This window comes from Maniola hyperantus, chromosome 19 (assembly GCF_902806685.2).
Source record: "Maniola hyperantus chromosome 19, iAphHyp1.2, whole genome shotgun sequence".
Lineage (NCBI taxonomy): Eukaryota > Metazoa > Arthropoda > Insecta > Lepidoptera > Nymphalidae > Maniola > Maniola hyperantus.
In genome coordinates, this window is record NC_048554.1 from 13,447,979 (window position 1) to 13,473,247 (window position 25,269).

Here is a 25,269-nt window from a genome sequence, read left to right on the forward strand (position 1 = left end):
TGACGGAACTATGACTATGAAACTATGACTGTGTTGTGACTATGAAAATTGATATTAATTGAACTATCGGAAATTCCCACCCCTTACTGATCTGGAAATATTCTACACAAGCGAAGTCGGGGTTATAGTCAATTATATGAGTGTATAACTTTTATGATAGGAGAACCAAGGTCCACTGACATAGCCCAAACTATTAGCAAGCTGAAGTGGCAGTGGGCAGGTCATGCCTGTCGTAGAGGCGATGGCCGTTGGAGCCGGAAACTCCTTGAGTGGAGACCGCGTTTAAGCAAGCGTAGTGTGGGACGCCCTCCAGCACGATGGACCGACGATATAAAGAGGCTGGCGGGAAGTGGCTTAATGAGGAAGGCTGAGGACCGGGTGTAGTGGCGCTCTTTAGGGAAGGCCTGCGTCCAACGGTGGGCGGCACAGGCTGATGATGATCATGATGATGATGATGATAGTATTTTAACCTAAACTTCACAAAATTCTAATTTCTAAACAATACTAAACACCTGAGATCCGAACCTGCGTTTCCATTGGATATCGCGGCCAGAACACGCGAGGTACCTAGTCAAAGTTTTAATCAACACAATTTGCATTAAGCTCATCTGAATCAGTATCACATAACCCCATTATGCTGATGCGATTAGTTTGCCAGTCACCGGCGCCCCCTAGCGGAGCCATATTCGCAGCCACCTAGTTTAGCTTTGCCAAATTATAACCGATACATTCTGATCCGATTATGTTGGGAGGGGCCGATTAGAGGTTCTACCAAACCCTTACTTGAAATAACTACTTTGTTCTATGGTATTAAAGCATTTGATATTTAAAGTGTCTAAAACGCACATGACCTCCTGAATTGAAGATCGAAGTCTGAGGCTGAGATCTATAGAGCGCACTCTGTCTTAGCTTAGACTTAAGACAGAGTTAAAACGAGCCAGAGCTATATCTCTCACATAAATCTGTCTCGTTTTAACTCAATTTTAAGTCTGAGCAAAGTCAAAGTGCGCTCTATAGATCTCAGCCTTAGTACCTACCGACCCATGAGGCGAAGAGTGAGATCTATATGAGCGCACTCTGACTTTGCTCAGACCTTTTTTTTTTTTTTTTTTTAATACAGAAGGGGAAAATCCTCATGGACACCCGAAGGTAGAGCCGGACTCTTACCGGCTAAAAACCCCTTCTGTCGCCCTGTTTGCCGTGTGCCCGCCTTTCAGCCTAAACACAGTAACATTATTGTCTATAATATAATTCCTATTTAACTTATTTGACTTTGCTCAGACCTAAGACACGGTTAAAACGAGACAGCGTTATATAGCTGGCATAAATCTGATTTAAGTCTAAGCAAAGTCAAAGCACGCTCTATAGATTTCAGCCTAAGTATCATTTAGCAAAGATAAAGTGATTTAGGCTAATTTTTCCCCATGGGAGATCCCGGGTTCGATACCCGACAGTTTGGAAATTTTTAATTTCCAAATTTGTCTCTGATCTGGTGTGTGTGATTCTAGTGGTCATTAAAACAATACGTTATCCAATATCCACATAAAAAATAAAGAACAATAGGTTTGTGACGCGACAAATTAATACTGCAACAATTCAAATTTCATATCTCACATACAAAACAATTTTGCACTCGAAATGGTTTTTGTAATTTTTTTTTGTCAATTTATTGGAAATAACCGATATTCTGAATGTTGCTTTCAATTAAAAAAAAAAAAAATTGGATGAATTTGTGGATAAAAATGAAAAATATAGCCGAATGGGACGGCAATCTAACACGATCGGAGAGAGAGCAGCTAGATACGAACCGCTAAGGTGTGAAATGCCCTTCCAGCGTCCGTGTTTCCTGCCAAGCATACCTTCAAGGCAAGAGTGAATAGGCATCTTCTAGACAGATCGGGCTGAAATTACTGGACAGATCGGGCTGAAATTTGGCATGCAGGTAGCTTTTATGACGTGGACGTCCGCTACGAAAGATTTTTGAAAATTCCACCTCTACGGGGGTAAAATAGGGGTTTGAAATTTGCGTAGTCCATGCGGACGAAGTCGCGAACATAAGCTAGTTGTTGATAAGTTGCAATATAAATAAACTTTCTGCAAAAATTATAACTCTCTACCTATAACGAGATACAGCCCGATGACAGACAGACGGACGGACGGACGGACAGCGGAGGCTTAGTTATAGGGTTCCGTTGGCACCATTCGTGAACGAAACCCTAAAAAATAAAGTGTTGTTTAAGTTAAGAGTTATGTTGTTGAAGTGTAGATGAAAAGTCTTTTCATTACATACTTAGAAAGCAAATTGAAATAATTATATACAGGGTGTAACCAGAACGCTGGCAAAAACGAAGACAGGTGATAGTACTGATGATTACTGATATGATACCACAAAAGAAACGTGAAAAAATCCCCCGCCCCAAAGCCCGCAAAAAAGCAAAAAAAAAAGACCCGCAAAAAAGGCCCGCAGTCAAAACCGCGGCGCGTGCGCAAACTGACTCCCTTGACAAAGGACCCCGGATGGGTTTGAAACTAGTCGGTCTAGCGTCGACTAAACACGTGAGTACAGCCGGGACAGATATTATTTATCAAACGTGAAAAAAACTTTAAAAAGCCGTATAATTTTGGAAAAGTTTACGATAAATTGCAAATAAAACATCTGACTGACGCTAGAGGTCAACGAACGTTGGACACCCGGAGTCAATGCCTCGTCGTAAGTGGGGCACTAACCCGAGTTGCGCACGCTTTACATTGCGGTTTTGAAAATATCTAAATCACTAAAAGTACAAAACGAGGCAAATGGTTATTGGTATTGTTAGGTAGTATAACAATAACGTTAAGTTTCTGCTAGCGTTCAGGTTACACCCTGTATATAGCTACAGTCCACGTCCTTACAAACATTATAAACTCAAATATGACAGTAAAGAACAAAGAAAAGAAACAAAGTTTGTAAGACGCAAGAAATAAACTTTTATCATTAACTGTTACACTTGGGAATGTTTTCACGCAAAACGCTTGAGCATGAAATATTCGTTTTCTATAGATATAACGACACCCCGCCGTCTGTTTGACAAAAGCCTTAATAACGAAAGAACAAAGTTTAACAAATTGTCGCGCCTGTCACCTCTTTACACTCTACGATACGATTGTAACACGATTCCTAGCTGTAAATAGACAAGTGATCCAAATACCCAGACTACTGTTACAGATACTGTTTTACAATCAACGAAAAAACTCTTTAGTAAAGGAAAGCTCTGAAAAAAGTTCCTTTATTTATTTTTGAATCTATTTTATTATTTAAGTTTGTTTTAGAACAATATTTTCTTTAAAAGTTAAAAGGTAAATTGCTTAATGATACAGCTAGTATTTCAGTACACTAGCAAATGGTGTATTTTGTGAGAAAAAATGTGTTTAGCGATTTTTGCGAGTTTGATTCCCATTCCTACCGTCCGTAGCTTGGCTACAAAAAATTTAGTTTTCGAGGTTGCTATGTGACGTCATCATCATTGCAGAAGAGATGATACTTTCGTCGATCAAAAATATCGTGTCGAATCCGTTAATAGTAAAGCAGGCCAGTAATGAAAGACAAATCGGTCGACGGCTCGCGCGACGAATGTCGGCAATAATTTAGGCCATTGTTAACATTGCCATCGGCGGCGCGAGACAAATGTGTCCTTTCACATTGACATACTAAACGTAAAGATACAGACTTTCATAAAATACGTGGTTCTTCAAACTTTATAAAGTCCAAGACCCTGTTCATACTTGTGTAAGAATGTGATATATAAACTTTTTTAACTGTTTTAATATCGATTTTTTAAACTATGTATCCTGCCCATTGGCACTTCAGCTTCGCAACCCGTTGAGCTATGTCGGTTACCCTACGGATTTTTCCTTTCTGATTTGATAACGTAGAGAAACTCCAAGCATAGCTCTCTCCATCACCCGCTGAATATCTTTGATTTTCTTACGCGGCATATAGTTAGCGACCATGTCACTAAAATGATAGGTAGGTACTAATGTACCTACCTATCGCATCACTACCCACATTACACCTTCTCAATCGAATATCCTTATCTGTTCCACATAGACACTCCCGCAGTTTTATATCCCCAAAAATCTTCCATATACCTTTCACCAAATCTCATCTAGGAAATCAAGCCCCAATTAAGCGTATATGTGCAAAATTTAACGAAATATCAAAAAAGATACCTGGCATCGACATATTTCATGACTCAGCTACTGCATTCAAAAAAAAGCTCTTATCATTTTACGGTGGGTTCATCTCCTAAGTAACTTAATTATTAATTGTTTAGTTAAGTAGTTAGTTAAGTTCTTTTTATTTGTCTAGATATTTTGCAAATGCTGTGTACACATTTTTATCAGCCTGTGTTTGTCTATAAGTGTCGTAGTTTGTGTTAAATTAATGTATTGTGTGTGTTCCTAATAAATAAACTAAAATAAATAAATAAATACGTAAGTACGAAAGGGTGTTTGTTTGTTGGTTTAGTAGCTTGTTGGTTTGTCCTTCAATTAGACGCGATGTTTGCATAGGTGTAGTCAAGGACCTAAATCCACGTGGATAAAATCGCGATCATTAGCTAGTCTTATTATAAACCTGCCACTGATTAATGTAAATGTCATTCCGAAATCGGTATCAGAAGCGGGATTGGCATTATCGAAGTGAAAAGTAATAACAGCGCGGCATAAATCATGCATTATTAAACGCCCCCCCCTAGTTGCAGCAGGCAAATGATTACCATTATGCAATTGGCTAATGAATTGGGCAAACAGATCGCGATGATTAGCGCCCTGGGGGTAGATGCCTACTATGTCTAGAGTCTAGATATAGTACTACAGGTCTTTTGACTTTACTGCTCAAGTATTAGAGGCACCGGGATAACATAACCCGTAGGTTAACTGGTAATGTGTAGGCACAGCTTACAAAAATTAGTTTTTTTTTTCTTTCTTTTTGTGAAAATAAAGAACCTTTTTGTTTTGTATGGGAGTTTATGACATATCTCTATATATAAAAATGAATCATTAAATGTGTTGCTCATCGCGAATCTCGAGAACCGCTGAACCGATTTCGCCAATTCTTTTTTATAATATTCCTTGAAGTACGAGGATGGTTCTTATGGAGAGAAAAATTAAAAAAACCCTGAAAAAGAAAGAAGAGACTGTTTGGCGGTACGAAGTTCGCCAGGGCAGCTAGTTATGTATATAATGGCTGATATTCTCACGGATGACGGATAGAACTCTGATGGCGGAAGTACAGTGCGTAATCGCTGTTACCCATACTTAAGAACTTGTAGAACTGGAAGACGGGGAGTCGCAATGCAGACATCTGGCAAGTGGCACGGCTCCCGGTCTTGATGCTGTGTTTTTAACCGACTTCAAAAAAAGGAGGAGGTTCTCAATTCGTCGGAATCTTTTTATTTTTTTTATTTTTTATTTTTTATGTATGTTCCCCGATTACTCGAAGACGCCTGGACCGATTTTGAAAATTCTTTTTCTGTTTGAAAGGGTATACTTCAAAGTTGGTTCCATTTAAATTTGGTGAAGATCTGATGAACATCTTCGAAGATAGATACTGGAACTCCTCAACGGATAAGAGTAAATTACTCGCGATCAGTGTAATAGCTTAGTAAACAATAGATTTTTAACCAGTCATAGCATAATTCCATGGGACCACTAAAAATTGTGAAATAAATTTTTTTTACAAAAAAAATAAAAACCGACTTCGATACACAAACACTAAAAATTGAAAAATAATTTAATTTATTACCGAATATATTATGTCTACAAGAGTTAATATAGTTCCATAATAATATTTTTTGGGGTCGGTGCCAATTAGCTTTAGCTGCGCAGTATTTTGATACTAGCTGATGCACGCGACTTTGTTCGCGTGGATTTAGGTTTTAAAAATCCCGTGGGAACTCGTTGATTTTCCGGGATAAAAAGTAGCCTATTGAAATCCAATTCCAAAATATATTTAAAATATTTAAAAAAAGCTGTGATAGCCTAGTGGTTAGGACGCCCGCCTTTTAATCGGAGGTCGGGGGTTCGATCCCGAGCACGCACCTCTAACTTTTCAGAGTTATGTGCGTTTTAATTAATTAAATATCACTTGCTTTAACGGTGAAGGAAAACATCGTGAAGAAACCTGCATGCCTGAGAGCTCTCCATAATGTTCTCAAAGGTGTGTGACGTCTACCAATCCGCACATGGCCAGCGTGGTACACTATGGCCAAAACCCTTCTCACTCTGAGAGGAGACCCGTACTCTTATTGAGCCGGTAATGGGTTGATCATGATGATGATGATGATTTTAAAAATTGTGTAGATTGAGGAACTTTCCATTAGAATTTTCCCTTATATTATCAAACAGGATCTATGTAAATACGTCACCATGTACCATCAATCACAATTTGGGAACCCTTTATTCTGATAAATTGTGGTTCTAAAAAATATATTTCTTTCATTTCCACCAAAAATTTCGTACGGTTTTCAACAAACTTGCTTGCACTGTTTCCAATAACAAGCTGTATACAAAAGTGAATATTTCTTTGGGCAACTTAATTTGAGATCCACAATTACAGGGAAATAAAAAAATGAAAGGGATTCAGCATTCGATGTCAAAGCGCGACGCCTCTCACTACCCGCTTGTAACTTTCTGTTCAAAAGTTTCACGATTCAAATTCCTGTGTACTATACAATGAACGCCAGGTCTTGAATTTAATTCAAATCTCAAAAATATCATATATAGTTCGTACAAAATGACTTCTCACGCGCAATTTTATTCAAAAAATCATTTTTAGGTTTCCGTAGGTACCTCAAAAGGTAAAAAGGAACCCTTATATAATCACTTCGTTGTCTGTCTGTCTGTCTATCGTGTCTGTCAAGAAACCTATAGGGTATACTTCCCGATGACCTAGAATTATAAAATTTGGCAAGTAGGTAGGTCGTATAGCACACGTAAGGGGAAAAATCTGAAATCCGTTAATTTATGGTTACATAATACATCACACAAAAAATTAAAATTCTTGAACAAATAATTAGTATTTTCAACTTTCACAATAAGATTAATATACCAAGTGAGGCATCATATGAAAGAGCTTTACCTGCACATTCTAGAACAGATTTGTATTTATTTTTATGCACAGTTTTTTATTTATCGTACAAAATGTAAAAAAAATACAACTGTAGTACGAGACCCTAACCACGAAGTTTTCGATATGGTTTTTATTCGAGGGGTAATGGAGACTGCCTTCGTAGGACGAAACGTTTTCGTAATTTTCCAAAGTAGCAGCCTAGCGGGGCATGTCGATTCAAATTTGTCAGTTTTGTCGAACGGAGCTAATGTATTCGCGAAAGTTTGGTTAAGCCGACTCATCGGGCCCAGTGTCGGAGGAACACGGGGTGTTACCTGATGGAAATCAGTTCGGAAGGATTGACGGATGTCGAGCAGTTCCTAAACTTTAGTGACGTACTTACTGTTTGTCTTTGTTTTTAACTATAATTATTATAATATCAAACATTTTCGCATTTGTAATAATATGGGCAGTGATGGGTAGTAATATGGATAGTGATCCTCCAAAATATTATTGTATTATAAATTTATATTTATATATATATATATATAATTTAAATGTGGTGGCGCTCTTTAGGGAAGGCCTATGTCCAACAGTGGACGTCCACAGGCTGATGATGATGATGATGATGATGATAAATTTATAATAATGAATTAGATTTTTTCCCCCCGAGCGAGGGTCACAACTCAAAATTCAAAAATTCAAAATTCAAAATTTCAAATAATATATTCAAAATAGGTAATAAATTAGTCTTTTTGATAGTCGGTTGTTGTATTTGTAAGATTTATTGGTGATAATTACTACGCGAACTTAAAACTAAAGCTACGAGGGTTCCAAACGCGCCCAGGTCTGAGAAGAGCCCACATCAAACTCAGCCGGGTATTCTTTTTATTATCACCACTTTACAAAATCTCTTAAACTTATTAGAACTAATACAAAGCTGCTAAGCAACTCATTCCCAAGCTTTCTTATCATTTAAATAATCGTTTACATTGTAATAGGATTTTCCAATAAAACGTAAACCGTTTTATGAAAACTTTGAACTTGTTGAGAGACATCTCCAATATGTTTTCTGGAAGCTTATTATAAAAGCGTATAGAATAACGAATAAAATGAACGTCATACAGGTTGAGAAGCTCTGGTCCGAGATAAGGGGGGTTCGCCAAATTTCGGCGCGTCGTATTATTTGGACGAATCGATAATTAGATTTAGCGAACGTGGTCGGAATAAAGCGTATGTTGATTTTTCCCAACACGTCTGTGAATGCTGATGTAGCTTTATTTGCTTGGTTACGTCATACATGTGCTCAAAAGTAAAAACTGGCCAAGTGCGAGTCAGACTCGCGCACCGAAGTTTCCCTACTCGATTATTTTTTTCGTCAATTTGCACGATAAATCAAAAACTATTATGCGTAAAAATAAATAAAAATCTGTTTTAGAATATACCTAGAGGTAAAAGCCCTTTCATATGATACCTCACTTGGTACTTCTTCCGTTCCGAAGATTAGCCTGTTCAACGTAGTAGACAGACAGACAAAAAATTTCAAACGTGTGATTCAGTTATGGTACAGTTCAAATAACCATAATTATGAGCTTTATTTGAGATGGTCATTTCGAAATTACAGACAGACACTTCAATTTTATTTATTAGTATAGAATAGATAGATTAAGTATTTAATTACTAACCACAGTACTTACTTACCACTCATTTTAAGTTTGTTTTTTACGTACAAGATGAATGAATAAGTTTTCTTTCTTTCTTCTAAATCTTTAACTAGTCAGCGTATCGTGGAACGAATAGAAAGGTTTCTTTTATTCTCTTTTAAAAACAAACAATTACAAAAAATCGCTTTAGGTCATAAAAATAAATTTCTTTGATATAGTTTAAGGGGCGATCGTTTGCGAATAGTTTTTAATGGAGGCCAATATTTGTATTTTCCGAGTAGGCACGCAGAAGGCAATTTTCGAAAACAAATAATTCGTATTGGAAACATTGACTTATATATTACTTCGTAAGGACAGGGCCATTGAACAAACAAAATGGCACCGTCTCATTGATCTTAAAATGTTTATTTAGCACCAATGCAACCTCAGTGACGTCTGGATTTCAAACGGGTCGTTCATTAGTGTCTAAGAGGTGGCGCTGATTTATTTGGTTGTATAGAAGCAGGCGTTATTTTGCGGAAGTCCATGATATACAATGAACCAAAAGCTTAATTTGCTATAATCCGCTGAAACAGGTCGAATCTGTATGATGCAACATGCAGCATGCGAAATGCACAACCCGCCCTCCCACTGCTAATCATGCAGGAAAAGCAGCCACTCGGCAAACAATACGCACCACCACCACGCAGCATCACACAAATCTTTTGCGCATTTGTGCATGTGTGAAAGTGCATTTCGCATGCTGGATGTTGCATCATGCTGCTGCATGGGCAGGGCACATAGTTCGTACAATCGATAGAGGTTGGGGTCTCAAGGTGCTGGAATGGCGACTTCGCTCCGGAAGACGCAGTGTTGGAAGATCCCCCACTAGGTGGACGGACGACATCAGACGAGCCGCAGGGAGCCGCTGGATCCAGGCGGCGCAAGACCGTGGCGTGTGGAAGTCCCTACAAGAGACCTATGTCCAGCAGTGGACGTCTATCGGTTGATGATGATGACGATGTTGCATCATACAGATTCGACCTATTTCAGCGGATTACAGCAAATTGAGCTTTTGGTTCAATGATTTATTTAGTTCCAAAACCGTGAAAAACTTTTGTTCGCTTGGGCATATCTTGTCATTTATATCGATGATCGGATCGGAAATATCTGGAACGATACGATTGGAGGGCCCTTCGCGAGGCGGATACAAAACAAAAGGTCACTTCGCGTTATTAATTCATTCGCTCAATAATAATGGCGATTGTTGGAGAGAGAATGATGAAAGGATGAACAAAACAATACCCTTTACCATTCCATTAGTGTTTCCACCAAACTTCCAAATTTTAACTATAGCTTTTTACGGATACGCTCCAGCTTTATTTATTAGATTGCTGACCTGCTTTAGGGTGCTTGTCCACTGAAGCGGAGCGGAGCGGAGATGTGTGTAGTTGACCAATCAGTCTCAACAGATGACGGAATAAAAATATCATGTTATTTACCGGCAATCTGATTGGTCTGCTCAACACATCTCCGCTCCGCTCCGCGTCAGTGGACTGGCACCCTTAGTGTCTATCATTTCTTAAGAGATTCAAATAATGGTGGTTTGGATAATTTAGAGCCTCATTGGGGCCGATTCTCTAGTACACAATCTCTAAACTAAACTAAATTAACAGGTCTAAATCTAGTGCTTTCCTTTTCCGCAAGCAACATTATGAAAGGGATAGCAATAGGTTTAGACGTGATATTTTAGTTTAGTTTAGAGATTGTGTACAAAGGAATTAGCCACAATGACTGAAATCCGAAAGGTCGGCAGTTCAAACCCCACCCATTGCACTATTGTCGTACCTACTCCTAGCACAAGCTTTATGCTTAGTTGGAGGGGAAACGGGAATATTATTCATGATTAGCGCCTAATAATATTCTTTTAACGAAAAAAAATAAAAAATAGAAATGGGGGTTGTAGTTATCACACGAGTGTTTTAATATTTACCTACTTGAGCCCTGTTGGCTTATTAGTGGGAGGTCCCGGGTTCGATTCCCAGCAGGGGTTTGGAACTTTATAATTTCTAAATGTCTGGTTTGGTCTGGTAGGAAGCTTCGGGCGTGCCTAGTTACCATCCTACCGGCAAAGCCGTGCCGCCAAGCGATTTAGCGTTCTGGTAGAAACCAAAGGGGTGTAAAAACTGCCATACTCCTTCCAGGTTAGCCCGCTTCCATGTTAGACTGAATCATCACTTACCACCAGATGAGATTGCAGTCATGGGCTAACTTGTATCTAAATTTAAAAAACCTAATAATGTAGAGTTTCATACACTACTTTATCTAATCGCATATTTTAAAATACAAATTATATAATCATTTAAAATAACCACAGATAACGGATCAAACGGTGCGGGATAGCGCGGGTGACGTGCGGATGTGCGGATGTGCGAAGCGTCCTCTACCTCATACCCCGATTGCCATCTCGACCTGTCGCGGACTATTATAGGTCCCCCTCGTGAAGTCGGAGCGGGTCGGAAGTGCAAAATAATATTCTATTCATACCACTTGCACTGCACAGGTACAAATTATTATTCAAATGTATAAAAAACGATGCTCATTATAAAAGACACTTGGGAACCCCGTGGAGTTTAAATATTTCAATTCGCGATCCCGTTACGAGTTAATGCGAACAAAACTGTAGGATCTTCACAAAAATGTAGATAGAATTACCCGTTCTCATTTTTAAAAGTAATTAGTTGAAGTTTCAGTGCAATTATGAGAGTGAAGTTAAATTAATAAGCCGTTGAAAGAGCGCGCTCCTCCGCTCCGCTCCGCTCCGCTCCGTGGGGAACACGCCATTGCTTCATTCCCTTTTACACTATTTTAGATATTATTATTTTCTTTTGTAAAATTCAATTCGTTTATTTTTCCGAAATAAGTTCGATAATTATCACTATCCATAAATGCGAAAGTGTCTTGTTTTCTGCATGGTGGGTTTGTCCTTCAATCACACCACAACACAGCAACAAATCGATGTAATTTTGTGCATGGGTATACCCAGTGGCGTGCACAGGAGTTCAAGCCAGGGTATGCATTTAGGTATGAACTTATTTTACGGCAGGTTATAATGAAAAATAAGCATTGACTTATTACAATGAGGGTAAGCAGTGCGTTTATGCCTCTATAAGCTGCACGCCACTGGGTATACCTAAACACATATCTAGTTAAAGACCTGACAGTAATTTAGGCTACTTTTAATCACGGAAAATCAAAGAGTTCCCACGGAACGAGAAGGTTAAATTCGGACATCTAAAGTCGGTCACCCATCCAGCTACCGACTTGGATCAAGGTTGCTTGACAATTCCAATCGATTGATATGCGTTATCACAACTAGCCTAATGAACCTAACAGAATGAATAACTTATATAAAGTTAGTAGTGAGTGTTTCGGTCGGGCACATCAACATAAAAGTCGGAAAATGGCAACTCATAACAATGAGTTAGCGGAAAAGTTTGAGTAACGGCCATCAATATAGGCACACGGTTAGATTTACGGATATTGCCAAAAACCGGATAAAAGCCGACCCGTGTTGTTGCCGCTTTACGACGGAACCCGCCGCCTTCCGCCCGCTACCACCGATTTACATTCCCTAATCTAACTAGTACACACTCAGGGACAGGTCGAGATGACAATCGGGGTGGGGACGTCCCGCACAGCCCCGCGCTAACCCGGTGCGGGCGAGCACGGGTGCGTGTCCGGGATCGAACCCCCGACCTCCAATGAGATGGCAGACGTCCTAACCGCTAGGCTATCGCAGTCTGTGGGGTCACCTAGTACCAAATAAAAATATCCCTTTATTGTGAGCGTCACCATTCCCAATATCATGGCTCAGTAATCCCTAATTCAGCCGAACCGGGACCGACCCGCACTAATTGAACCAGAAGCAGTTGGGGCCGGCTGTAATTGAACCACAAGCAGTTGGGGCCGACTGTAATTGGACCACGGAACCCTCCATCACGCTTATTATTAACTTCTGCACCAGAAAGTGCTCTAGTATTGAGTGCTTGTAAGGAATTAATTGCATGAACACTGCATGAAGGTGGCTATAGTTTTACTTTTGAAATCATTACGCTGATTGTACCGCTGGCGCACTATGGTCACTATGGTGTCCTAGTGAGATCATCATCATCATGATCAACCCATCGCCGGCTCACTACAGAGCACGGGTCTCCTCTCAGAGTGAGAAGAGTTTTGGTCATAGTCTACTACGCTGGCCAAGTGCGGATTGGCAGACTTCACAAACCTTTGAGAACATTATGGAGAACTCTCAGGCATGCAGGTTTCCTCACGATGTTTTCCTTCACCGTTAAAGCAAGTGATATTTTAATTACATAACTCCGAAAAGTTAGAGGTGCGTGCCCGGGATCGAACCCCCGACCTCCGATTGAAAGGCGGACGTCCTAACCACTAGCTGTGGTAGCCTAGTGAGATATTGGACTAAAATTGATACAGTTGGCGTGTGTTGGTCATTTATTAATTTCTCCGATTTTTATGCCAATCTTTGACAGACTTTGCGAAACTAATTTTAAGTATATCTTAAATAAATAAATAAGCCTTTTATTACTGCAAAAGGTACAAATTTACAATATTATTACAATTCTAAATGTGTAATTAGATACATGCTTTTAGGTATAAGTACATAATATAGTTGCTTATAGTTACAGTAAACAAGTTGGCTTACAATATATTCTGGTTTTTGTTTTATTTTATATAACACAATTTTTGAATTTATTAATACATCTGAATATTTAAAATTTTTGATACTAAATCACAATTTTTAAAAATTTGAAAAAACATTTATTTTTATTTTTATGGTATGTGGTATATGGTAAGAATATCTTGCGGGTATTTAATAGCTGTTAAACATACATTGTTTTTGTTTCAGATTGCCTCCACCTGCAACTGTACCGCGACCCGAAGGACCGCTACAAGAAGGGACAGACCAAGGCCTCCCTCTCGCTCCAACACTTCCTCGGCTTCGAGTCGGGGTTCAACCTCGACAAGGAGTCCAACACCATCGCGATCATCTGTCAAGACGTCACTGTGGTAGGTTATCGGCAACAGTCTCGGACTAAGAGCCCATGATGGCCAGACCAAATTAACAATTTATTTATATCTATGAACGTCATCGAGATGAGCAAAATTGTACTAATGGTTCTAAGTAGGTACTTGTCGTGAGTTGTTCAACTTTCTTTTGTAGGTACTTGCGTTCGAGAGCAGAGAAAGACTGATAGCGTGGCAAGTGAAAGTGGGAGGTCAACTAGGGTCTGCCAAGGAGTACCTGGTGATGATAGGGGGCGGCGGTTCGAGGAAGCTGCCCGCTGGACCAGCCAGGTTGCATCTTCAAGGGAGAAGATTTGCTCTGACCAGTGGGGTACCTCCTCGCCTGCTTGGGTTATGGGAGCTGGCTCATTTGAGGTATCTAACTACTAGTATTGTTTTAGGGATATGAAAAGCTCGTAAGACACTGATTGTTTTGCAATAATATAAACCATACAATGGTTACATGCCATAAATTAGTAACATGTAGAAAACCCTACATAAATGTAGCCTCGATAAATCAACGGGTAAAGGAGCGGACTGAAATCCGAAAGGTCGCCGGTTGAAACCGCACCCGTTGCACTATTGTCGTACCTACCCTAGCACAAGCTTTACGCTTAGTTGGAGGGGAAAGGGGAATATTAGGGTTAGACAGCATAATAAACTTGGGTAATATTCTTTAAAAAAACCAATAAGCTATAAATAACTTCAGTATTAAAGCAGTAGGTATTTCGTTTGATTGAATACAATACAATAGATTCTTGTATTCAAATTAGCTTTTGCTTTTCAATATTCAAATCAATCTAACAACAATAAATATTTTATATAAATTTTGTCTTCAAACTTTCACTGTAATGGTATAATACCATTCGTTTGATGCATTAACTACAAATCCAGTATGTTATTTCAATTTACATCCTCTTATAGACAGCATGGCATGACTCTAGAAACTTTCCAAGTCGTCAAATCCCGATAAACAAATTTCAGTTCGCGTATCCAACCCATTCCAGCAGTTCATAACTACGGATGCAACAGTCTATAAAAGTTTAAGACGCCCCGCGACGATCTCGCCTGAATAAAACTGTAACGGGCCATAAAACCGAGTTTGGCTGAATGCAGTCGTCGACATACACACAATAAAACTCGATCATTTCACGACTGGCCATAAACGCGGCATCTGCTGGTTTATGTTGTTATGTTGCTCGTCTGGCCGCCAACGAGTTAATGGCGACGACTTCCGACGTCGCGGCCGTTTTATACCGACGCCATCTTGGCGGCGCTCTTTGATGTGACTTGCCACTCTATTGCCAACAATGAGTTGATGCACGGGTTTTTAAAATTGTGACAGTCACGGTTTGTTAGGCGGATGAAGGATGATCCCTTAATGTTAGTTTTCCGTTCTGCCGAAAAATGGGTAGAGCTAATGTGGCTTTTGAAAAATCGTTAAAATGACATTATACTGAACTTAGTCTACTTAGTTCTCACAAAGCAGCTTAATAGCTCTTTAGATTGCACAAGCAGGTGTAACTTTTAAATATACCTTCTATTATTATATTTAGCTTCTATTCTTCTTTGTAAGCCTTAAATTAACCATTATTTTGTACTATTCACATGACAACAAAAAATAAGTTGTTACTCTGTTAACTCTGATTCATAACTCAAAAAGTGAAGCTCATTTGATTTGACCATTAATTCAGTATTTGACAACTAGTCAAATCAGTAACTCTTTATCAAACGTCAAAACACGCACTTAGTATGCGAGCTACTATGAAATGAAATGTGACGTCACAATCATTTGACGTGCTTTTTTTAGTTTAATCTATAATTTAAAATGGTTATTACACGTAAAACTAACAAAGGGCGTGGATTTTACATATTTTGGAAGACCATCTATTTAATAATTACTGAGAAATAATTTATTTTTGACATAGGCAAATACCCAATTATGTTGCAAAAGAAAAATTATTAATAACTAATAGCTATTAAGAACTATAATACCGTTTTCTGTGAAGGCGTTACGGCGTGGTGGAGGGGCGGTTCTGCTTCGAAGGTGGCTCCCACTGCGGGAAGGGCGAGGGCCTCCACATGCTCATCACGGACCAGGCACAGGACATCGCGGACGCCATCGACGACGCCGCTCAAGGGAAACTTCAGCAAAGGACAGGATCACAGAGGACTGGTATCAGCTATTGTATCTTAAATAAACTAAAATCCTAATGTAATTTTAAATATAATATTTTCACAAACTCTACATTACAGTTGCAAATGCATTACAACAACTGAATTAACAAAGATTACACATCAATCGATCAAAATTGTTATATCTTTACTTTCTACTTCGTTAACCTCAGTGTTAAGTTTATTTTATACTTCCGTGTAGAATTACATTTTGAATACCTTTCTTAACTACACAAAAATAATTTTACCAAATTAAATTACAGGAACTGATCGTGGATCAAAATCTCGACCGAATACAAGACTATCAGATTTCAACACAGCTGACCAAAGTCTACTAGACACCGCTAGTGCTCTATATGAAGAAAACTACTTTGGTGAAGATTGTGGAGAAATTTCCCCAACCTGGCCATCAGCAGAAAGACGAGGAGGATTCGATGAAAGAGAATATAGACCAGACACGGAAATAAATGTGAAACCACCTTGGAGTGGTGCAGATCACGTCACGTTAGAGAGATGTAACAACTGTTTGACTAAACTTGGTGGTACGTCTGGACCTTCAACAGTAGCTCTAAATACAGGCGGTCACTTCAACCCGGAGTGGACAATGGAAGCAGTCCCTGAAAGCAGTTCAGACAACTCTTCCAACAGTACAGATTACTTTACATCACACCCAGTGAAAAGGCATCAAGACACATGTCAGTGCAAAGATCAACCCCCACTAAGACCTCCAAAGCCTGCACAGTATGACAAAAAGAAACCACCAGCCCCTTTGCCTCAACAAGGTTGTAACTGTAAATCAAACGAACACTTTTATCCTAGCAGCAATCCTAAAGTAGGCCCTTATGAAAATTATGATGTGCCCAAAGTTACACATAACGAGGTAAATAGCTAGAATATATTTAAAATACGAACATTATTTTTTACAATATAGATATATTTTATACATTGTATTATTGTTTCAGGTAGTAGATAACGCAGAATACTATGACACACCAAAAAGGATCAAAAAAGCGCTAGCTGATGATCTGTTTCAAGTCACAAAAACATCTACACCAGGTTCACTGGTATTAAAGAAAAAATGCGGTTGTATTCTGAAATTTGCTTCAAAAAAGAAGCCAGTTATAGTCGAAACTGATGAAAGTTTACAACCAGTTGATTGTCCGTGCCAAAAAGTAACAAACTGGGCTAATACGTTAATTAGTCTACCTTATTGTAAAAGAAGTTCAAGTACTGAAAGATTAAATACGGAACTTTTTAACAATACCAAAACAGATGATACTGCTATTTATGCTACTGTGGATGTTTCTCGAAAAACAAACAGGCAAAGTACTGTTTCCGATCAAGACAAAGGTCGCGAAGGAACTTGTTCCACAGTGTTTACTAATTATCAAAACGTGGACGTAAAGGAAGATAAAGATTTCGAAGGTCCATATGCAAATTATGAAAATCTTGAATTCGCATTGTCTCTAGAATATTATGAAAATGCAAAAGATTTGCTGAAGAAAGCTGGCGTCACCCAAAGTGAACTAGATGCTCTCAGTGCTAATATAGATTTAGCAGCAGCTTTACCACCAAAACCAAAGTCATGTTTAAAATGTCACCATTCCAAGCCTTTAACTGGAAATGAAATTCAAAATAAAACTGATGAATATTTACTGATGGAGCCTCCGAATGACGTCAGACGAAATTTAGTTAATCGAAACGTTGGCCCTAATCCTGGTTACACACCTATGTCTCCAAATCCTAATTGGTCACAAAGTTTGAAGCATCCGATGTCGAAAATACATAGAGCAGAAATAGAAAAATCGTTAAGTATACCCACGCTTAATGGTAGTGGGTGTCATACGTATGACGTTTCTTCTAATAACAAAGAAGCAATGCAGAAACGATCGAGTTCAGTAGACTCGGCAAGACTTTTAGAAGATTTAAAAGAATTCGATAGCAGCATAGGCAGTCATGCTACCACATCATCAATGGAAACGCTAAGGAACCTGGCTTTAGACAATAGACTAGTATCCCCATGTGATGATGACCGTGGATGCTACGAATGCTGTAAATCTTCTGAATCCGAAAATAAGACTTCCGAAGAGAGTTCTTCTAAAGACATACCTCATTTACGAAATAAGCATATGGATAATGCAGCTATCAAAAGATCGTCTAGTGTACCTTGCAAAGGTGGTAATCGAGATTCATCAAGTTCTAACGATTCAGGTGTATCGAGTTGTTCCTTAAAACACGGTGGTGGTGAATTTCAAGAGTTTGAAATGCCACTAACGTCAGGTAGCTCCAGATATCATTACATGGTACATAAGAGAATGCGAGGAAACCTTGCAGGATCTATTCATTCTTCTCTACCTCGGAAATCCAAGTCATCAGATCCCTTGAGAGACCAACCGATGCAGTTACACAAAAGTCATGTTCCTGCTAAATCATCCTCTGCAGAAGCCGAAGTTCCTGTGCTACCGCCAAAGCAGTTCAAAGGTAATTTTACATAATTTCCGAGTATATTCATAAACGTCTGACATCTGTAGAAGGGTTTTAATATAACTTTATTCTTTTAGGTATTTTGGATACGCACAGCACTTCAAGCGGGACGTCTGATATGTCAGATTACATTGAGACATTGTCGTTAAATTCTTCACACTCTTCATCTGACACTCAAAGTGGATTAAGGTAATTATAATAGTAATTTTTCTGTTTTTTCATCTAAATTTAAGAATCTTATGTAAGAATTTTAAGGTAGTCCAATGTATTATAAAGAAAAGACCTTAGTTACATTTATGGCAAAAGACTTGCCATAAATTTTTGAATTGGTGATGAATTATCAATATCAAAAACTACTGATTCACTGATGCAATTACCTAGTAACTAGCTTATGCTCACGACTTCGTCAGCGTGGACTACATAAATTCAAACCCCTATTTCACCCTCTTAGGGGTTGAATTTCCAAAAATCTATGCATACCAAATAGCTATGTGCGTACCAAATTTCACTACGATCCGTCAAGTAGTTTGAGTTGTGCGTAATGCGTTGATAGATCAGTCAGTCAGTCAGTCAGTCAGTCAGTCATCTTTTCCTTTTATATATTTAGATAAAGAATACCTAATCAAGCCAAAGCTATAGGAACCAACGCGATACAATTTGATAATATGGTACTTTGTTTGTAGGATAAGTCGACAACCAACGAACACACTTCGGCCTCGTTCGGGCAAAGAGTACCACAACCTGGATCCTATAATTACGTCTATGTACAAGAACGGGAAGAGTTTGGGAAACTACACAAATCTACCCTAGATTAACAAGATAATGATGTACTATAACGATGATGATGATTGATTTATATAACACAGAAAATAATGAAACTTGGAAAAATGGCTGAGAGAAAGTTTACGTGGTTTTAAATGGAAACCATAATTATGTTACAATTGGTATCTACAAGTATAAAGCTGCTATGAGCTTTTCAAACATTCTTCTCTCATCTCTAATATTTATGGAATATACAGGGTGTAACCAGAACGTTAGCAAAAACTTAGCGTTATTATTATACTACCAAAAGATAATCCAATACTATTTAACCATTTGCCACATTTTGTAGTTAAGTATTTTTCAAACCCGCAATGTATAGCGTGCAAAACCCGGGTCAATGCCCCACCTACGACGCGGCCTTGACTCCGAGTGGCCTACTTACGCAACTTTCGTTGACTTCTAGCCTTAGTCAGATGTTTCATTTGCAAAATATCGTAAACTTTTACAAAATATAGGATTTTTTAATTTTTTTTTCGAGTTTTTTTTGTGGTATCGTATCTGCAGTCATCATCAGTACTATCACTTCGTTTTTGCCAACGTTCTGATTACTCCCTGTATTTTGTACAGCGCTATACGAAGATCAGATGTTAACTTATTCTGAACTCAGTCATTTTATGCATGGTCAGTTGGATGTCAAAATAAATATCCAGCTCAAAATTACTTTATTCTAAATCATAAATTAAGCAGTACTTTAAAAATGTAAGTAAAGAGAAACAAAGGTTGTTATTAATATCGTATTATCGCTTTATTTGGTATTTAAATTTTTCGCAATGAACTGGAAAAATTGTTTTTGATTATTTCGAATAAAATACCTATAGTGAAGGGGCAGAGAGACTAGAATAGCCAGGCTTTAGAAAGTTTGAGTGAAATTATATACTTAGGTACATAAATATTACAAAATCATTATCTTTTTGTATTAGCGCAGACTGAATGTTTCATACAATACTAACATAATAATATTGCGGCGCAAATCAATACACGTTCTTTTCCGAAATAAAAATTTGTTTTTTAATCTTAGGTATTTTTACTTTTCAAGGCCAGAGATACTAGATATAATTGTATGATAGGTACCCCGTACCAATGTGATCTCTACTCTCAGGACACTCGGGATATAAATTAAATTATAGTCCGGTCAATATTGGTGTTCCCAACAAAATTCAAAAATTTTGAAAAAAAAATGAGCACAAATGTTGGGAACACCAATACTGACCGGACCAGAATATAATTTATATCCCGTAGTGTGAAATAAGCTGAACGGATAGAATTTAATTTTATGACAAATACTCGTAAGACTGACATTGTATTTTTCTTTATATTGACTCGTAATATAATATTTTTAATTATTCTAGTCAGAAATATGTTAGTTATTTATATTAGGTTAAGAGTTTTGTAAACGTTTTTTTCTAGAGTCTGCGTGTTTAGATGCATATCACGTGCATATTGATCGCTTGGTAAGCGGCGTTGATATACAAACCAACAGTTACACAAAATATTGTACGCAAACGCTAAGCAGAACATTTACATGGTCACGTAAGTTTACAAAATCCATATTTTGCTTACGGTGGGATTGTAAGGAAATAGGTACCATTTAGCATACAGCGCCATTTAGATACAGCATGACTACAGAGAGTTCATATGCGTGACTAAATTATTGTAATTCTTGTACAACAATTGACTGTGCTGACGAGGAACTAATTGTCCGCAGAGGACTAAAGTCCATCATCTTTTTTTTGTGTTTCGCCATACTATTAGACTATTTTTGTCCTCGGCGGACAATAGTCTCTACTTCGTAGGCAGCTTAAGCAAAAAATAGTTTTTTTCTGTAAGGTCTGGTGTTAATTTTAAATCGTACTTATAAAAGAGTGAAAATCGTTTGTAAGGTAAAATTGTATAAATGATTGAAGTAATATAAACAACGAGTCTAGAGTTAGCGCGTAGGATGTAAAAACGTTTTGTACGATGTTTATCACCTACTCGATATTTACCGGCCCTGTACCATAGAGTAGTCCTAAAATAAATATTAGTACAGTTTTTGCAGTTCACGAAGGCGAGTGAACGTTACTTGTGGTAACGTCGTTTACACGGGCATTGCGTAAGTGTGCGTGCATGTCGGACCAATCAGTCGCGAGCAAGCGCTGTCAAACGCACACATTTAGTGTACCTTACTTATACCGATACGACTTAAACACAAGCATGAGCCACTCGCCCTCGTGAAATTCAAAACTATATTATAACATTATGATCGCGCAGTGCAGTATTATGTCATAATTTTTATATTAAATATCATTGCGTAAAATGTCGGGACATTTATGCAAAAAATATATTTTTATCCTTTCGGGACGATTCTTCAATCGCCAAATACGTAGTAGGTATACCTACTAGAATTGAAAAACTAACTTAACATTTTGTATTAAAATGAATCTATCAAAATGGTGTTATTTAATTTACAGAAATTCGTCAGTTAAAATTTGTTCTTCGAATGAAAATCAGTCAAATATAAAATTATAGATAGTGGATTTATTTCCTAACACTTTTCCCTTTACAATTTTTTTGAAAATAAAAATGGTACATGCTTTAAATATTTTTGGATCGACATATTGTCAAGACTACAAGTGGTTTAGAACATTGCTTGTGAAATAATTTTTAGTTTCCATTCCAACTACAACATTCTAATTAGAACGTCATGGTACGAAAACAAAAACTACAATTAATTTTATTCATTAGGAAGGCTCCGAATTTTTTTAATTATTTAATAGAAGTATTAAAAAAAGTAATCTTTAAGAATTAATTTGGCAACAAACACTATTCATCAAGCATCGGTTAGCAAAAATGTAACTCTACATAATATTATAAATAGTTTTGTGTTTAAAGTTCCTAAATAAAGTAAATTCTTTCGTAGCAAAAATGTAAATCAAAATAAAACTGTGTGAAAGTTAAATGAACGATGCATTGAAATGTAAAAATGTTTTCACTTGAAATTAAATTCTAAAATGCAGTTTAACTTTTGTCTTTAGGTACTACTCTGTGGAAGTTGCTTGAATGAAGAGCGTGTTTTATATTATTGTCAGAGTAAAGCCTTTGTAACTAGTTTTTAATTTTTTTAATTATGGTTATTATGGCTCACTCATAGACTGATTTTTAAATAAGAAAATTAATGATAATAATTCATTATGATGAGGTCTGGTTTAAAGTTTTTTTCAAAATATATGTAAATATATTAAAAAAAACTTTAAAAGAACTCTTTGATTTTCAAGGATAAAAATTGGCAGTCTTTGTCTCCGCGAAGCAAGTTTTTTCTATACCAATTTTCAAAATTGGTTATACGGATTAATTAGCCTTTCAGAATCCCGTGGGAAGCCTAATTCTCCAGAGTGAAAAGTAGCCTATGTTAGTTTCATTTCAGTTAATTTAATTTAGATAAATACAAATTACTTAATGAATAATTAAAATATTTTAATGCAGATGGAATTCATGATCTTAACGGCAAAATAATAAATTACATGTACCTACTGCATAATCATTATTACAATATATTACTCGTTATAATGCTCGCCATAATATTACGTTGTTTCGCTAAACTTTTGTTACGCTGTGAAGTCGAGGCGAGTGACTTTGCATTTGCGGAATTATTTATCATAACTCACATAGTATATTACTAGGTGTAACATTCTAATCATCTGTATAAATTCATCCTTATGTATATTAACATAGAGTTGCTCGATATATTACCTAACTTTGTATAATACCTACATATCTGTAGCAACTTCGCTAGCATGTACCCCTACCCCTACCGACTACCCTCAAGTTACCTTTGTATACCTGCATATAAATAAACATTATAGTTATTTGTAACTTGTAGTTTTATTTCGTCTACAATCTGTACAAAGTGTATGCTTTCTACTACCACGTAGAATTAATATAACTGTTATAGTAAAATGTTAGAAAAGCCGCCAGTAAAGAAAATCCCATGAAATCAACCAAAATAGAATTTCGGGAAATTCTTTTTTAGTGGAAATCTATATTATAGAAAAAAACTTAGGTAAATGCAAAGTTTCTGACCTAAGATTAGATCAAGGTTGAAGTTTCAGTTAATATTTCTGATATGTTAGGCATCGTGATTATTAACATTAACATCAGAAATATTAACTGAAACTTCAACCTAGAATAATGCCTTCATAATGCCTAATATACAGAGCGTATAACTAGAACGCAGGCAAAAACGAAGACAGGTGATAGAACTGATGATTACTGATATGTTACCACAAAAAAGACGCGAAAAAAATATTAAAAACATATATAAAAATCTGACTGACGCTAGAGGTCAACGAACTTTGCGTAAGTAGGCCACTCGGAGTCAGTCACACGTCGTACTTGGGTCATTGACCGCAGTTTTGCACGCTACATATACATTGCTGGTTTGGAAAAAACTAAAACTACCAAATGAGGCAAATGGTTATTGGTATTTGATTGTGTTTAGAAAGTACAACAATAACGCTAAGTTTTTGCTGTTCAGGTTACACCCTGTATACAGATTAACTTAACTATGAGTTATTCAAATGTTTATAATACGTATGATAAATAGTATGGCACTGCTAGCAGTTACTTGTGGGTAACTACAGCCATTTTAGATAAAATATTTGCGCACATTTATCTTAAAATCGCATAAAAAAATCATACAAACCCACTGTATCAAAGCGCTTAAGCGATGTTACACCCGCTATATGCCGCTTAATATTTTTGAACACAGAACAATAGAAAAACGTAGATGGAACTCTCGTAAACCAACGTTTTGACTAGAGATGGACCATTTCACAGATAGCATGTGAAAAATCACTTTTCATAGCACTTGCTACCCTATAGGCCTGTGAAAAATTACGGAGTGAAATCTCACAAGGTTTCAAAGTTTACTTTCGCTTTATTATTTCAATTTCGCCTGTGAAAATCAGCTTTGTATTACTAGTTAAATTAATGTACGACTAACGCACCTACCTAACGATTGTGAGTGCGAAAATTGAAAAATCACTTTCTGCGGAAAATCGCCTTTGATAATTATCACTGTGAAGAAAAACTTCATTAGGGTTTCGTACTCCAAGGGTGAAAACCGGACCCTATTACTAATAGGTAGGTAGTCCGTCCGTCTGTCCGTCATGATCCGTAATATGTAGAGAGTTGAAATTTTCACACAGTTGTATTTCTAACAACAAATAATAAAAAACCAAGATGGTGAATTTCAAAATACCATGCAATTAAAATATTAATTTAAATAGTACATAGTGCTTATACTATGGTACGAAAGCCTTCGTTTGCGAGTCTGAGTCGTACTTGAACTGTTTTTAGAGCAGTAGTCGGGTTTTAGTACCGTTTAACTTTATCTTGTTTCCATCTACATTTTTTATGAATCTGTGATGTTTAATATCTCACCGCACGTAACATTTGCATAGCATTACATACCATTACCATTACGCTTTGTTTGGGAGCTACGGTGGAACGGCAGAACAAACAAAAAACGATAATTGTTCTAGTTTAAAACTCCCTTGATTAACGGTCGGCCGGCCATTGTTTTTGTAGCGATAAAAGTAAACTGTAATAAATCCACAGTGAAAAAAAGACCATTGAATTGAATGTGGGACACTCGGAAACGGAAGCTTTTAGAGTTGTGTACTTTAGATGACCATTATCAACCGATAGATGTCCACAGCTGGACATAGGTCTTTTGTAGGAACTTTCACACGCCACCGACATTTTGCGCCGCCGCCATCCAGCGTTTCCCTGCGACTCATTTTATGTTAGAGGGGGGTCTGCCAAAGGTGCGTTTCCGGTGTAAGGTCGTCATTCTAGTACAATAGCCCCTACGCTACCGGCAAAGCCGTGCCGCCAAGCGATTTAGCGTTCCGGTACGATGCCGTGTCGAAACCAAAGGTGTATGAGTTTAATAAAAACTTGCCATACTCTTTCCAGGTTAGCCCG

General features: G+C 37.5%; 1 protein-coding gene across 1 annotated transcript in view; it reads left to right on the forward strand.

Moving 5' to 3' along the window:
* The window catches only part of LOC117991515 (uncharacterized), a 444,113-nt gene extending 420,959 nt beyond the window's left edge, over nt 1-23,154 (forward strand). Inside the window, exons 4-10 of the mRNA XM_034979109.2 lie at nt 13,664-13,824; nt 13,979-14,196; nt 15,831-15,997; nt 16,260-16,876; nt 16,959-18,477; nt 18,558-18,669; nt 19,164-23,154. Of these exons, the coding sequence (XP_034835000.2) occupies nt 13,664-13,824; nt 13,979-14,196; nt 15,831-15,997; nt 16,260-16,876; nt 16,959-18,477; nt 18,558-18,669; nt 19,164-19,290 (2,921 nt within the window). The 3' untranslated portion in view covers nt 19,291-23,154. The remainder of the gene's footprint in view (nt 1-13,663; nt 13,825-13,978; nt 14,197-15,830; nt 15,998-16,259; nt 16,877-16,958; nt 18,478-18,557; nt 18,670-19,163) is intronic.
* Nucleotides 23,155-25,269: the final 2,115 nt, after the last annotated feature.